Source organism: Haemaphysalis longicornis, unplaced genomic scaffold, assembly GCF_048455015.1.
Source record: "Haemaphysalis longicornis isolate Haplotype H1 unplaced genomic scaffold, Haemaphysalis longicornis Haplotype H1 scaffold_2, whole genome shotgun sequence".
Lineage (NCBI taxonomy): Eukaryota > Metazoa > Arthropoda > Arachnida > Ixodida > Ixodidae > Haemaphysalis > Haemaphysalis longicornis.
This window is the reverse complement of record NW_027526295.1, coordinates 45,187,051-45,200,997: the sequence shown is the minus strand read 5'-3', so window position 1 is coordinate 45,200,997 and position 13,947 is coordinate 45,187,051. Positions and strand designations below refer to the sequence as shown.

The following is a 13,947-nucleotide window of genomic DNA, read 5'->3' as shown; positions in this document are numbered from 1 at the left end:
CATCTCCGCAAATGTTTGTAATGGTATCTGATCATAGTATTGAGAAAAATCATATAAGGCTGAGCAAGAACAATGCACTCCGCATGATCAAGCATGGGTATGTTGCGTCTGCTTCCAAGGTTGTCACGCAATCAACCATGTTCAACTTTTCCTTTTGTATCGTGCTGAAGTTGAGTTATAAACGTAACGTACAAACTCAATAATTTTACGAGGTTTATGTTCTAGCGCCTTTGCGTGCACAAGCGTGGCGCCATATATATCTCGGTAGTCGCCATCAGGATATACGCTTATGGCTTGATGATTTTTTCCTGCTCCTGTAAGCAATGCAATGTATATATGACAACATGAAAAGGAAATAGCTGCCGGCTAGTAGACATGATTTCCATTCATGTTTTGGCCACTTTGAGAGAATTCCTTTGCATCCACCAGCAATGTATATATGACAAAATGAAAGGGAAATAGCTGCCGTCTAGTAGACAAGATTTGCATTCATGTTTTAGCAACTTTGAAAGAATTCCTTTGCAGCCACCAGCAGGCCTACTGGACAAGGCGTCTGCGACTGAATATTCCTATACACGCACACCAGCACGGACAATCTCCTCGAGTTGGGAGTTCACAGCACTCTCGACGAGATAGCCGAGGCCCAGCGCATGGCACAGCTAATGAGACTAAGGCAAACGAGAGCGGGACGCGCGATCCTACAGCGGCTTGGGCACCAGGGACAAGGAACGCAGGACGGCGCGGAGCGAGCCTCGCTCCCGCGGGACCTGCTCCGCAACCTCCACGTGCCACCCATCCCCCGGCACATGCGTCGTGAGCACAATCAGGAACGACGGCTCGCCAGACCCAAGGCACTCACGGCGACACATGCGACGGACACCGGAGCATACTGCGTGGACGTAGCCAAGCACCCGGACCGGCCCCACACGTACGCCGCGGCGGTGGTAGCAGCCACCACCGGGGCGCTGTACACGGCCGGCAGCGTCAGGGCCAAGAGCACGGACCAGGCCGAAGAGATGGCGATCGCATTAGCCCTTGCGAACCCAGAGTGCACTGCAGTGATCAGTGACGCGAGACCGGCGATCTCGCACTACGCTACGAATAGTGTCTCCATCAGTGTTGTGAGGGTGTGCGGGGCCCTTCTCCCCAGACGATCAGCGGTGACTATAAAGTGGTTCCCGGCGCACGCCGGCCCGTTGAGTACGGGCGAGAACCGCAACGAGGAGGCCGACCGGGCGGCGCGCGCGCTCACCAGCCGCGGCGCGAGCCCGAGCCCCCAACTTGCGGCGGAGGAATACGGAGTGGTACCGGAGTGGTACCGGACTAAACGCCGGACGCTACCCCCACCCCACCCTAAGCTGACGCGACGCGAAGCAGTGGTGTTTAGGTAGTGGCAAACATGTGCGCTGATGACTCCAGTGATAGCTAAACACATATGCCCGGAGGTGTACCCCACTGATGTATGTGTGATGTGCAAGAAGGGCAGAGCCACGGCGGCCCACATCCGGTGGGACTGCAGAAGACACCCGAGCGAGGCCAGTGCAGCAGAGACGTTTCCGCCGTAGCTTGTCAGTGCGGCGGCGTGCAAAGAATACGTGATACAACACATGGTCGTGTTTTACTCAACTTTGAGAAGTGTATCTGTTGAGGCAAAAGCTCAAACCGCCAAGTAAATGCAGGTGGAGGAAAAAGAAAAGAAAGTCCAATACAAGCTGAAAGCAGAGCAGAGAAAAGCATTTAGCCCTGGCGAATCCCCCTTTTCGGAGATGGGACAACACCTCAAAATCATCACCATGATCAAAATATAAAACAATTTTCATGACAACGACTCGCTGTGTATTAGTAATCATTACATGCACGAAGAGTGCCCTAGATTCAAGCAGTATTTCAGGTAATATTTGACGTCCGCTCCAGTGCATTCATTGTAATTTCTTAATGTTTACGAATTCGGTGGCACAGAAATTTTATTCTGTCTCAAGCATTTACATGAAATGTGTAAGAGGTACGAATGGCTCATGGTTAATACCTAGGCCACAAAAATACGAATGATTGACATGGAAATTGCTTGATTTTTGCACTATTTGTGTACGACCTTTTAAATTCTGTGCACCTTCAATCGTGAGGCCAAATATGAGGCGAAACCTTTTTGCAAATACGTTCAGTGACCTCAGCAGTTTGCTGTCACGGAGAGAGTGTACGAGGACAGTTCAACGAAATTTGCTAGGAGGAGCGCCCACTGGGTGAGGTCTTTCCCCACGCTTCGCTGCGCAGTGCCCCCTCCCTCTCTTAACCACGTGCCATGAGAGATGTCACATGCTGCGATGCAGAACGTACATTTAACATGGTCATTGCGTGCTCACCGAAACTAGACCCCCTATAGGGTACCATGTCGCCCTTATTCGCAAAAGTTACGCCTATAACAGATCTTAGAAAACTGTTTTTACAACAAAGAATAGAAAAAAGCATGCACCCCACCGTCTAACGACCATGGTCTAACCCGAAGCTGTATCGTGATGTATCCTTTCGTTGGCCAATCCCACCCTGCGAGTATGTGCTACCCTGGAGGTACGCATAAATGTTCTAGAATTCCCACAGAAACAATCGGATGGGCACTCCGTAGGCGTAACTTTTGGGTTTGGGGCGTACAGCGAGAATTGATACTTGCTCCTTGACGCTCGGTTCGACCATGTTGAAATGGAGCAAACGGATTCACACCGGCTTCATAACGCGATGGATCTAGGTTCGATTACTGCCACGGGAAGCGCTTTAATGCATAGCATTGTTTGACGAGTACCCCCACATCCAGGACCGTGTAGCTCCACCGAGTAAGAACAGACTCAGCCGTACACCAGCTTGGCTACATAAAATCAACATTGTTTCATCCCCTTTGTGCCCCTCATGCAGTGTGACTGGTGACATTGATCACTTTATTATGAACTGCTCGAAAACCAACCCTGAGCGGGCGAACATTTTGGTGATTTTCAGAAGTTAGGGGTGCCCCATGCTCATCGGAGGGCATTCTTTTTCCTAGGGACCACTGCATTGTGCGAAGAGAGGTATCTCATCTCCCACTCAGATTCTAGCAGTCCGCAGGACGAACTGAGATGTGGTGAAGTTGCGTGTCTGTATTTTAGGACTAAGTGAGTTGTGATGACTTTGAGAGTCTCTGATATTGTATTGGGGACGATTAGGCGGAGTAATTGCCTGCAGCTATGCGAGGCTACGTCCGCCTCATTTAACAATACTTACTACTACCACTGCTACTACTACTACTACGCCCTGCATTTCCACAAAAATGCAGCTATCACAGAAGTTTCACCTGTATACGCTATGATAGCGTGAATGGGTTAAATGGTCACACAGAATTTTCAAAAAGAAATATTTAATAACCTTCAAGAAAGTTCCGGAATATGGCAATACGTGTAACGCCCCGCATTTCCGCAATAATGCTGATTTCGCAAAAGTTCTGAATGTAAGCGTTATCGTTATAGACATAATTTTTGGGACGAAATTTTGAAAAACTAAAAAAATGAGATTATATTTTTAAAATACGGAAAATGGCAAAACGTAGAACGCATGGCATTTCCACAATAATGCAGATTTTGCGAAAGTGCCCCCTGTAATCGGTGTAATAGCGTAAATGGAGATAATTTTTCGAGTGAAATTTTGAAAAAATAAAAATAAGGAAAATAAAATTACCGGAAATGGCGAATCGTGTGATGCCACACTATTTCCACAATAACACAGATTTTGCAAAACTTCCAGATGTAATGGTTACAATATCGTAAATGGAGATAATTGGTTCGACAAGAATGAGAAAAACAAAAAAAAATGGCTGTGAAAACTCACACTCAAGACAAGGGGCATGAGAATACTACACATTAGTGGATAATTCTCGGAATTTCTGTGGTATTTTTAAAACGAAAGTGTTTTATTCCTAGATAGACCAAGACTTTCCTGACGTCATCTCCGTCACGGAAATGACGCTAGTACAACGAAGCAAGTGGCCTGTAAAGTTTCACCCCTGCACACAGAATATTCTTGCGGTGTCAGCAACCTTTGGTAATAAATGGTACGTTATAGTTGGGGTTGTTCGTTTACGGGTTTTGTATTTCGATACGAAAATGCTTAATGCCGTGATACACCAAGATTTCACTTACGTCATATCCGTCACGAAAATGACGCCAGTACACTTCTGCCGAAGCGACCCGCCAGGAGGACGTTGTTTGCGAAGCACACCCACAAGACCGCCACCGACCCGAAACTTATGCTCAGCAGCAGATTTCGCTGCACATTTCACTTTCGTGTTTTACCGATTCCTCTGACAGGAGAATCAATCAGCTTTTATTTCACTTCGCACACGGTCACTCATCATCATCATCGTCAGAGAAAGTTGGCTTTCCTGCAGGGCGTATTGGCGTACAACGATATCAGAGAGGACACTAAAGCCCACCTGGGTTCGAACGAAGCTGTCAGAGCCAGTACCCAAAATTCTACTTCGAAGCCACAACGGCGGGCCTTTCCAAAGTAAGCTTCGATGAGCTGACTTCCGCCGTCAGTGGCGGCGTTAGGCGAAACCCATCGGGGTCCCTCTTTACGGGCGCCGCTCTCCCTGGCCTTTCGCAGCTGGCGCGGGCGCGCACACAAGGGCCGCCCTTTTTCAAAGAAGAAATCAATCTGCAGCATCACTCGCATCTCGACACATCACAGGGGTCGGTCTTAACGGACAGTTCACCTTCTAGCGCAGCATGGGTAGGCCGCGCGTGAGTCGCTCTGGGAAAGAGCGCGCAGCCATTGAAGAACGTAACCATTCCCGCTAAATCGCAGCAGAATGATCCACAATAACGCACTCCAAAAAGTTCCGCCCGTGTAAAGGGCAGCAAAATGACCATTTTTCGCTATAATCGATCGACAGGGCTTCGTTTTGATTTCGGGTGGTGCGTTTTATTTTGGCAAAAGTGTTCTCGTTTTTGTGTTGCAGTCATTGTGTTTCGACTTTGGTAGTTTTCGGCTGGCTGACGTGAAGCTACCCGCACCCAACTGTTTCCGGAAAGAAGGGGTTTGCTCAATATTTTGAGCAGTTGCACAAAAAATACTGCTCGAAGTGATAACGCGTATTTTATGGGGAAGTGCTGCGGAATTATGGGTTTGCAAACACGCCATCGGACGCCGCTAAGATGATGTAAGGTGCATGATGCGTAGCGCGGGGCTACAGAAATTTATTCACTTCTTCATTGTTCTGAACTGAGCAGGCGCAAGAACGGCCCCACATATTTCCCTCTATTAAAAACTGACAGTGTATGTGCTTGCTCTGCTGCAAATGTGGTCGACAGGCGATAGCCTTCAGCCATAGCTCATCTCAGCTGTTCGCCTTCGCTCTGTCGGCTCCCAGTGTTAATGCAATGGTGCTTTTGTCAATTCAATTGGCCGTCCTCACACTACTCGTAAGCTTCTATTAGGACAGTGGATAACTTGCGTCGTTTTTTTAACGCGTTGGTTTATTTGCTCTTGTAAACACGACCCCGGCGCATATTCTCAATTATAACAACGTCTATCGGTTATGTACAAACACATCACCGCAAACTTTATAGTGTTTCTTGTTCCTGGATAAAAGCGAATGGGTATGATTTACACCAGTCTTTTGAATAGTTTTAAACAGCCTTGCCAGAATTTTCATCTCTTTAAGACTTTTTTTATTTTTTTCCAACTGTTAAATCGAGTGGGAGAAAGATATGCTCACACAGAGACCAATATTTCTAATTTGGATAGCCAAAAAATACTAATGTCTTGAGAAGGTCATGGTTCAAACCACAACGACGGGCCAACGAACCAGCGACACCTGCTATCAGAACATCGCTGCAATGTACTGTTGGTTCCCTGAGGCTATCCCTTGTTGCTTAACTTTGCTAGTACAATAAGTGATTCCAACGAGATGAGTCGTGTTGCGGCAAGCAGATGTGCTGTCAGTGCCGACCCACTCTGACCTCGGCTCTTCCGCATGCCCTTGGACAAAGTTGAATTGGTCAAGGTCCACCATCCAGACGTCAGTATCACGGTCGACGTGCGGAGTGACGAACCCGTGTTTAATATAGATGGTGCTGTTGCATGTTTTTGCTTTCAGCCTCGAATCCCCCGGATGGTCTCTGTCCAGAAGTCTAGAAGGATAAAGCATCCGCAGAAGCTCCTCCACAAAACGCTTGTTAGATCAAAATTTCAATACGCATTGGGTGTCTCGTGGCCTTACAATTTTACAGAGCAATTACAGACAGCGCAGACCTTACAGAGCAATTTTCAGTTGTGCGCCGGTCGTCATAAAGCGATGTTCGGCGTCCCCTGTTTTCTACGCCGTATAATTTTGGTTACAGCAGTTCAGAACCATTTCAAAGTGATTTTTCTGATTAGGTCGAACGACACATGCAATACATCAATACGAGGGCACTGTATTGGTTGCTGCAAATAAAATTACCGGAGCACATCAGTACGTGCGGGTGTGCACTCGTATTCCGTGGAAACAAATTAGCTGCTTCTCGCTTTACACACATGTCTCACATTTCAATGAAAAGCCAGGGTAAGCTAAATTTGATATGAAACCAAGTTCCACGCCTATAGATAATGAAACGCCTGTTTAGATTTTTTTAACCGAAACTGGGAGTCGACATACGTCTTCATGACCAAGATTTGCGTAGCAGTCTCCGTGAGGTACTTGGCGTACAATTACATCGCTTAGTACCAACACAACAGGTGGATGCTCTAGCTCTCCTTGAACAAAGTACATCAAAACAAAATATTTACTGTATTTCCAGTAATCAAGAATATCAGGATCCTTCAGGCACTGCAAATTCAAATGGAAGATTCGCACACACCATTCGCAATGTCTCGGACTTCCTGCAGCGCGATTCTTGAATTGCGGAACATCTCGCCCAGGGTAGCGAGTAGGCGTTCGCTGTAATGGGACGGGGAATAGATCACCTCGACGCCGTGTATCCGGCCCACCTGAGAGTGGGAGGAGCCGCTCGGCTGTAGAGCGGTACGCTTGCCCGGAGGAGAGAGCGAATCTTTGCCCCCTAGCGACAGTGACACCAACTGGGCCAGGACTGCCGCCACCGAGAAGGCGTTGGTGGACGCCTCACTGCCTGTACGCAATGTATGCAGTGTAGTACACTTTTCGCCAGGTGGCAGAAGCAAAGACCAAAGGCAAGCCGGCAGTGACGTGGCTTCGAAGTGGCGCTTGGTCCACACGAGCCTGTTGTTCAGCACAATGTCGTTGCCACGGAGGTAGACGTTGCAGTAATCAAACGGCTCTACAGTGAGGCCCTGACCTGCGGCATTGTCGTCGGGGAAAATAACCAATTATGAAAAATGTGTAGTGGGAAAGCGTTATTGGGCAATGTTAGGGAAATGAGAACCCGGATGGCGTTCACTTCAGCTACATCTCGAAAGCGAATAACCTCTTCCAGCGGAACTGACGCCAAAACGTGCCAGCTCAGCCGTGGCGTCTGATAGGCGACTTAGCTCCTACCCGAAACCTACACTACACTCCCTCCCACGTCAAAAGCTCTTCCCATCTCTTCCCGCAACTCACACGATGAACGTAGTGGAGGTTCGTACAATTCAATGTCGTCCACCGCTTCACAAAGGTCTCGCAACATCTAATAATACAGGGCGCTCCGTTTCATGTAACCGCACACCTTTTGTAGGCACCCATGTTATTGGTTTGAAAACTGGGATGATAGTTATCGATGACACAAATCTAGCCTTGGCTATTGAGTCGTTTGAGCACAGCAACGTCTTGCAATTTGTTTCCGGATAGTTTTAATAAAAGAAAAGTTACTGACGTTTTGTACAACCACACGAGTGCGGTACGAGCCCATGCGGTTATTCATAAATTTATACAGCTCGACAGTGAATGTATTATGAAAAGGGACGAATGTGTTATAGCTGTTGCAATTATGCACCCCCGAGACCATTTCCGGGTATCACGGATAGTTTCTGTAAAAGCAGGGACCTAAATAGCTACAAAGAACGGTAGACAAGCCTGGCACGTAGCAGCCTATTCAAGTGCGAATTATACATACACATACCCTATTTGCGGTCAGTAAAATACACAACGTATTTCCTTGCGTTTAACCCACATCACCTAGTTGAGCTTCCAGAGAAGAAAAGGGAAGCCCTGATATTTCTTGCGCAGTCGACCCGGTGATATAACCATTTATTTTTTGAAGGGGCTTTTGCTCTGGAAGCTATATTGGAAAGCCATGTTTTGTAAATTGCGATACTAAAAGATATTCAAAATTCAGCATGGCCAAACTAATTTGTAGTGGGCGACGGGATATTGTCACAAATGAAACCGAAAGCGGAATACAAACCTTCGTAGTTGCGACGGCAAAGGAAGGGGTAGAGGCACATTTGAATAACAAAATAACCCCACAATTCATTCTTTGGATGCGCGGTGGAATGCCGATCACGGTGGTCGCGAAATTTCTTCCCCGACAGGTTCCGCTAGCCTAACCTAGGCCAAACACATGTGACGTTATCCGGTCTCCCTAGGAAGATCCGCTTTCCCTCCTCACTTGCTGTGACTCTAGTTATAAACAATATTCGATTTATCAGTGTTCGCGGTAACATGTTACGACGGTGTCTTATTGTGGGAAAGCGGGGATTTTACCCGCTGACATTTAATTGTTTTGTCCCCAGTGCACAAATATATACCTTCCAGATACAGCAACACCGAGCAGAGCTGGAGGAGGAACTTCCAGAGGTTTGCTTCAGCAATGCAGAGTGCACTTGCAGCCAGCTCCAGGGCGACGCGTTCCAGGCGGTCATCCGGGAGGACGGTGATGATGTAGACGCTGGAGGAGGGCGCATCCACGGCTACAGCCAGCGCCGACAGCAGGTGCCGGTGAACGGGCCAGGCCCACCTCCAGAACTCTTCATCCTCCAGGATGCGCTCCGGTCGACGGTCCTGTACCCTGCGGTCAAACGGCAAGGATTGGCCCTTACGGAAGTGGGGCAGCATCTTGTTGCAAGATGCTGCGCGTTAGTACGAGCGGATGTGTGGGGTTACTCGACGTTGCTTGTGACGTGCGGTACCTATAGCGGGTGTTTATTTTCTTTGGCAGAGTACTTCCGATTTACTGACTCAAAAACCAATGAAACTAAACATGTTGTAGCCATTTTTTTTAAATGGACCTTAATGTTGAGGTTACCAAATAAGTCTTTTGCCACCAAATCCTCCAATTCCGCTCCAAAGCTGCTGTGGCATAATAGGGGGGATTTTAAAGAAGAACTTGAACAGAGCAACGGACACCTAGGAGTTCCTTTTCTACAGTTTCTTTCAGTTAGAGCTCACTCTTGCCGTTACTACTGCGTAAAGTAGTGAAAATATGTATTGGATAATGCATTTCTTTACATTATCCACTAGGATAAAACCCTTTTGTCCTGTTTCATGGGTTAACGATTGTAGCAGCGCTTTTTACAGCTATAGAACACTGGAAAGAGTATGAATTGGTGTATATGTAGGCGTTTCACTCATTGACAAAACAGTTTATAGCGTTTCCTGTTGGGGTTAGCTTCGTAAAAACTGGAAGCACTGTAGACGCTTGAACAACTATGCACATAACCGCAAGAATGCGCCAGCAACACTAAGTTGATTTTGGAAAAAATGGCCTTCTATCTCAAAGACGGAAGGGCCAAGTACAGAACAAATTATTAGACAAGTGTCAGCCCCGCTTATCGATCTCATTTAGTTCGCGTACACAAAAGAATTTTCCCATTAATCTATGCCGGTGTAGAAAGCCCACCCTACCATATAAGAAAGGCATTTGTAAAAGCTTAAATTTCTCTTGAAACAATTACGGCGAAAAAAGGCTGTCTATGCATAAACGTCCGACTGAACAAGCCTGCGGACCGAAGGAACGCCATCCTAGTAGTCGGAATGCACGATGAATTTGTTTGCTGCCAAAAATGCAGCAGCTGTCAGCGATGATGACAACAGGACGGTCAAAACTGCCAATTGGCGTGACGTTTCCCGTTCGGTGAGAAGAAAACATTAAAGCGAACATACGTGTTTTGTTTCGTGCACTCCTTGGAGTGCGGCCGCCTTCGCCAGTCATCCTTCTTCGCAGAGCGGAAGTGCAGCGAATTTTTCCGATAAGCGTTTTCTGGTGGCGCTTTCCTGAAGGTTATTCTGCACGGAGTTATTCCGTTGCGATAGCACTGAGGAAACTTGGTCCTATGCTCCTCTATGTAAAATATGCTGAATGGAGACGCAGGGGATTTCTGTTATTGATATGCGACTTTGTCGGCAGACGTGCAGTCCGGGAAGAAAGAGCGCATCTGAAAATCGGCAACCATTCTGTGGCACTGACATAGCGCAGGCATTCACACACAACGTGCCGCTAACGATGATTGTTGGCGTTGAAGTGAAGGCAGATGCGACTACAGCACTTCTCTCCTGCCCCCCCCCCCCTCTCTTTAAATAGTGTTTGTGATCACAATAATGCAATTATTAAAACGCGCGGACAGAAGACCTAAAATTGTGCATGTGCTTTGAATTTTGCATCCCAATTGAGGAAGGGTGAGCTTTGTACAATACGCCGAAATGTGTTTAATCGAGAGAAATAGCACACAGATAACGTCGACATTCACAAAGGCAGCTCGGGACGGCGAATTTTGCGGTCACATTGTTGTGCAAATAGCAGGTGTGAACGGTTCGTTTCAGATTCACTGCGCGATATTTCTCAAAGCCACCTGAATTTTTTTCTAGGCTTTAGATATATGCTTAATAGCTCACGCTTGTATGGCATAGTTTCTATTGCCAAATTTACGGCTATCACCAAATGAAGCCAACGGATGGCGTCACAATCACCGTGCAGTCTTTGCTAATCATTGAATACACCATGAAGAAGAAAAATGGATTCTTTTATTCACTGTCCATTTGGTACGTCGGGCAGTTCGGCACTATAAAATGGCTTATTATGGTGACTTCTCTTTGAATCTCGCTGAACGGATACTTTTCGCGAAAGGAAATACAGAATATTTTTTTTGCTAGAGAATCCTACCCGTGAAGGGGACGTTGCTCAGATGACGCTGCTTTGTGCTGATGCTAACACTGACAGCCGACCTTCTGTAACGGTTTTAAAAAGAACACATCCATTTTTTTCGCGCTTGAAGCCGATTAACACTGCCACGAATAGGCCGAAAATCTGACCTAATGTTCATTCCGCTATGCATGACTCAAAGAAATGCTGAACGTTTTACCAGAAGTTGCGGTGAAATGTGCCTCATGTTTATGGCCGAAAATATCTTGCGTTTTGCAGAATACAGCTTCAAAGCAATAATGATATTTTGCACGAACACTGTTGAGCCCGTGGAACTTATAAAAAGAAGGGCTCCACTTCTTATTTCCATTAGTTTCTTCACCCTGAAAAAATGTGGGCAGACATTGGTAATGGCCTTAGAACAAACTGATAAGAAATAGAGATTGCATAGGTGAGTAGAGTGCGTGCACCTACCCGAATTGCATGAAGACTAAAGTTCTCCGTCTCTAAGCAAAGCGTGCATCAGCCAGGCCAAAAACTGTTTTCAAATGTTTGTAGCATAAGAATAATGACACGTGTTTGCACACCACCTGTCAATGTTTTCAAGGATCTTGACAGGCTGTAATTAAAGGGCCAGTATGTAATCGGTCAGCGGCCATCTGCGACAATAGCCGTTAACCCTGTAATGCCCAATGTATCATATAAGATACGCCATCTTTCTGAATTTTCTACTCGCACCTGTGCCTTTCGACCGCCAAGAAATGCCCACTAGTAATGTTACTGATACCTTCTAAGCGTTTTTCAAGAATCTGTAGCTCGATAACGGGCCCCATTGAGTCCAAAATGCGGTTTGCAGGATGCATTCCTCCGTCGTAAGCGCTCCTAGTGGGTCTGCACCTACATTCGATGGTTGTATGATACACTTTTTTTACCTGGTGTATGATACATTATATACCAACTTTAAATGTAGGTATACATATACCTACATGTAAATTCGTATACGCGACATTATATACCTACATTATCTATGTAGGTATATATACGCTTACTCTTTATGCGTTTATGGTACACTATGTTATTTTGAAACCCTGAAGGAAAATTTTTCTCTTCGCAGTTTTTTATTGTGTCAGTGACAAACTACACTGTAACAAAGCATTAGAATTTTTATCTATTCTTTTCATTGGCTGGGCATTACAGGGTTAGGCTTATGGCGGTGGTATACTTAAAATCAATCAAAAGGCTATGATAAAAGGCAAGAGTAGAATGCTAGGAAGTGGTTTTCCCATCTTCCGTCCTGTTGCATTCAAAGTTTTCTTGCAGTGTATCAGCAACAACATAAAATAGGTGCCCTTTTATAAACATTTCAAGCGCTCACTACTTCAAAGTGATTCGCTGTGGTGCCTAAGGCTCTGAAGCTGCACCTGCGCTGTGAGGCGCGCCGTACTGGAGGGCTCTGCATTAGTTTCACCGCATGGGGATCTTTGGCGTGAGCCGAAATGTCGACACAGACTCGTTTTTCTTCCCGCCTCCATCAAAAACGCGTCCGCCGGGAATCTAACCCGCATCCTTATAGTCTCATCAGCACAACGCCATAGCCACTGTTTATTTGAGCAAAGTGGGGGGACGGGGTTAGATACCTGATGGCTAGGTACCACGTCTGGTCCAGGAGGCACTTGACCTGGTAGGAAGGGTGTCCAGACTTGGAGAATTTCGGCTGCAGGAAGAAGTTCACTGAGCAGCCGAAGAAGTCTCCGGACGGGATGAGCGCCGCCTCCCGCCGACCGCGGCCTGACAAGCGCTGCGTGGCCGATTTCCAGCCTGTCAAGGTGAAATGCGCTATGAGAACGCGGCGGCAGAGTTCCTGCAGCTTGTATACTGGACTGGGGCGGTAGTGCCTTTGGGAACGAAACGTGAATGATCTGGCGTCCATATGAATTTTCGGACTTTTTCCTTCTTCTTCTTCTTCTTCTTCTTCCTTCTTCGTCTTCTTCTTCACCTTCTTTTTCTTCTTCTGCTTCAATTGGGGCATAACACAGAAAGGGCCTGTTACCTTAGCATCCCTGTCCGGTAAGGCGGCTCTGTTATTGTGAAGCTGACGGTGTTCGTGGTGTGCACCAGGACAATACAATAAGGGCACGGAATATGTGATAACGGGGATCTTGAGCAAGCGAACATGCACAGCTCTTTAAGGGTACTTTTCTTCCTGCACGAGGATATACGCAGGGACAAAAAATTTCCTCCTATCTGCTCACCTCGCTAGAGCTGTCGTTGAAAAATGACAGTCTTCTGCTGCCCGCGCAAAGTGCTTTCTTTTGTTCTCTTTTTCTCCCACCTGTCACGCTCTTTCCCTCCCGAAACAGACTGGAGGTTTTCTCGAATCAATTCAATTTTGCCATGTTCCACTGTTCACGCCGCCTACTGAAACCTTTCGTAGCTGTTGAGATCGGTACATTGCCACGCGTATTTTAAAGTAAAACCTTTTTTACGGGCCATTTTTTTTCACTTCCAATCGCAAAAAATCACGCTAGCATGTATGTTCAATTGAAGAAGCAGTGTGAATGTTTCTTTTATTCTGATATCTTTCTGAAAATATTGCAAGGGTTAGGGCTTGGGCGAGTTGGTTCATGATTATAAAAGGGAAAACAGCGCAAACTCAGACAAGACACAAGAAGATGTGACAAACACGAGCGCTGACTTACAACTGAGGTTTATTCCTAGGCTTTTCACATATATATGCTAATAGTCAAAAGCACAAGAAAAACCGAAAATTTCACGATAGAAGGAGATACAAAAAGCCGCTCGTCACGCTTCAACGACGCCATGTGCCACAAACACTTGCTGTAGTATTGAGGGACAGATAATTAATCTCTTTCTGCGAGAGGGACAAGGAAGGAACGCTAACACATTT

General features: G+C 46.5%; 1 protein-coding gene across 1 annotated transcript in view; it reads right to left on the bottom strand.

Moving 5' to 3' along the window:
- Nucleotides 1–12,969, bottom strand: part of LOC144167936 (uncharacterized) — a 35,547-nt gene extending 22,578 nt beyond the window's left edge. The window contains exons 1-4 of the mRNA XM_077697058.1: nucleotides 12,677–12,969; nucleotides 8,710–8,969; nucleotides 6,864–7,319; nucleotides 703–889 (exon numbers count right to left, since the gene is read on the bottom strand). Of these exons, the coding sequence (XP_077553184.1) occupies nucleotides 703–889; nucleotides 6,864–7,319; nucleotides 8,710–8,969; nucleotides 12,677–12,969 (1,196 nt within the window). The remainder of the gene's footprint in view (nucleotides 1–702; nucleotides 890–6,863; nucleotides 7,320–8,709; nucleotides 8,970–12,676) is intronic.
- Nucleotides 12,970–13,947: the final 978 nt, after the last annotated feature.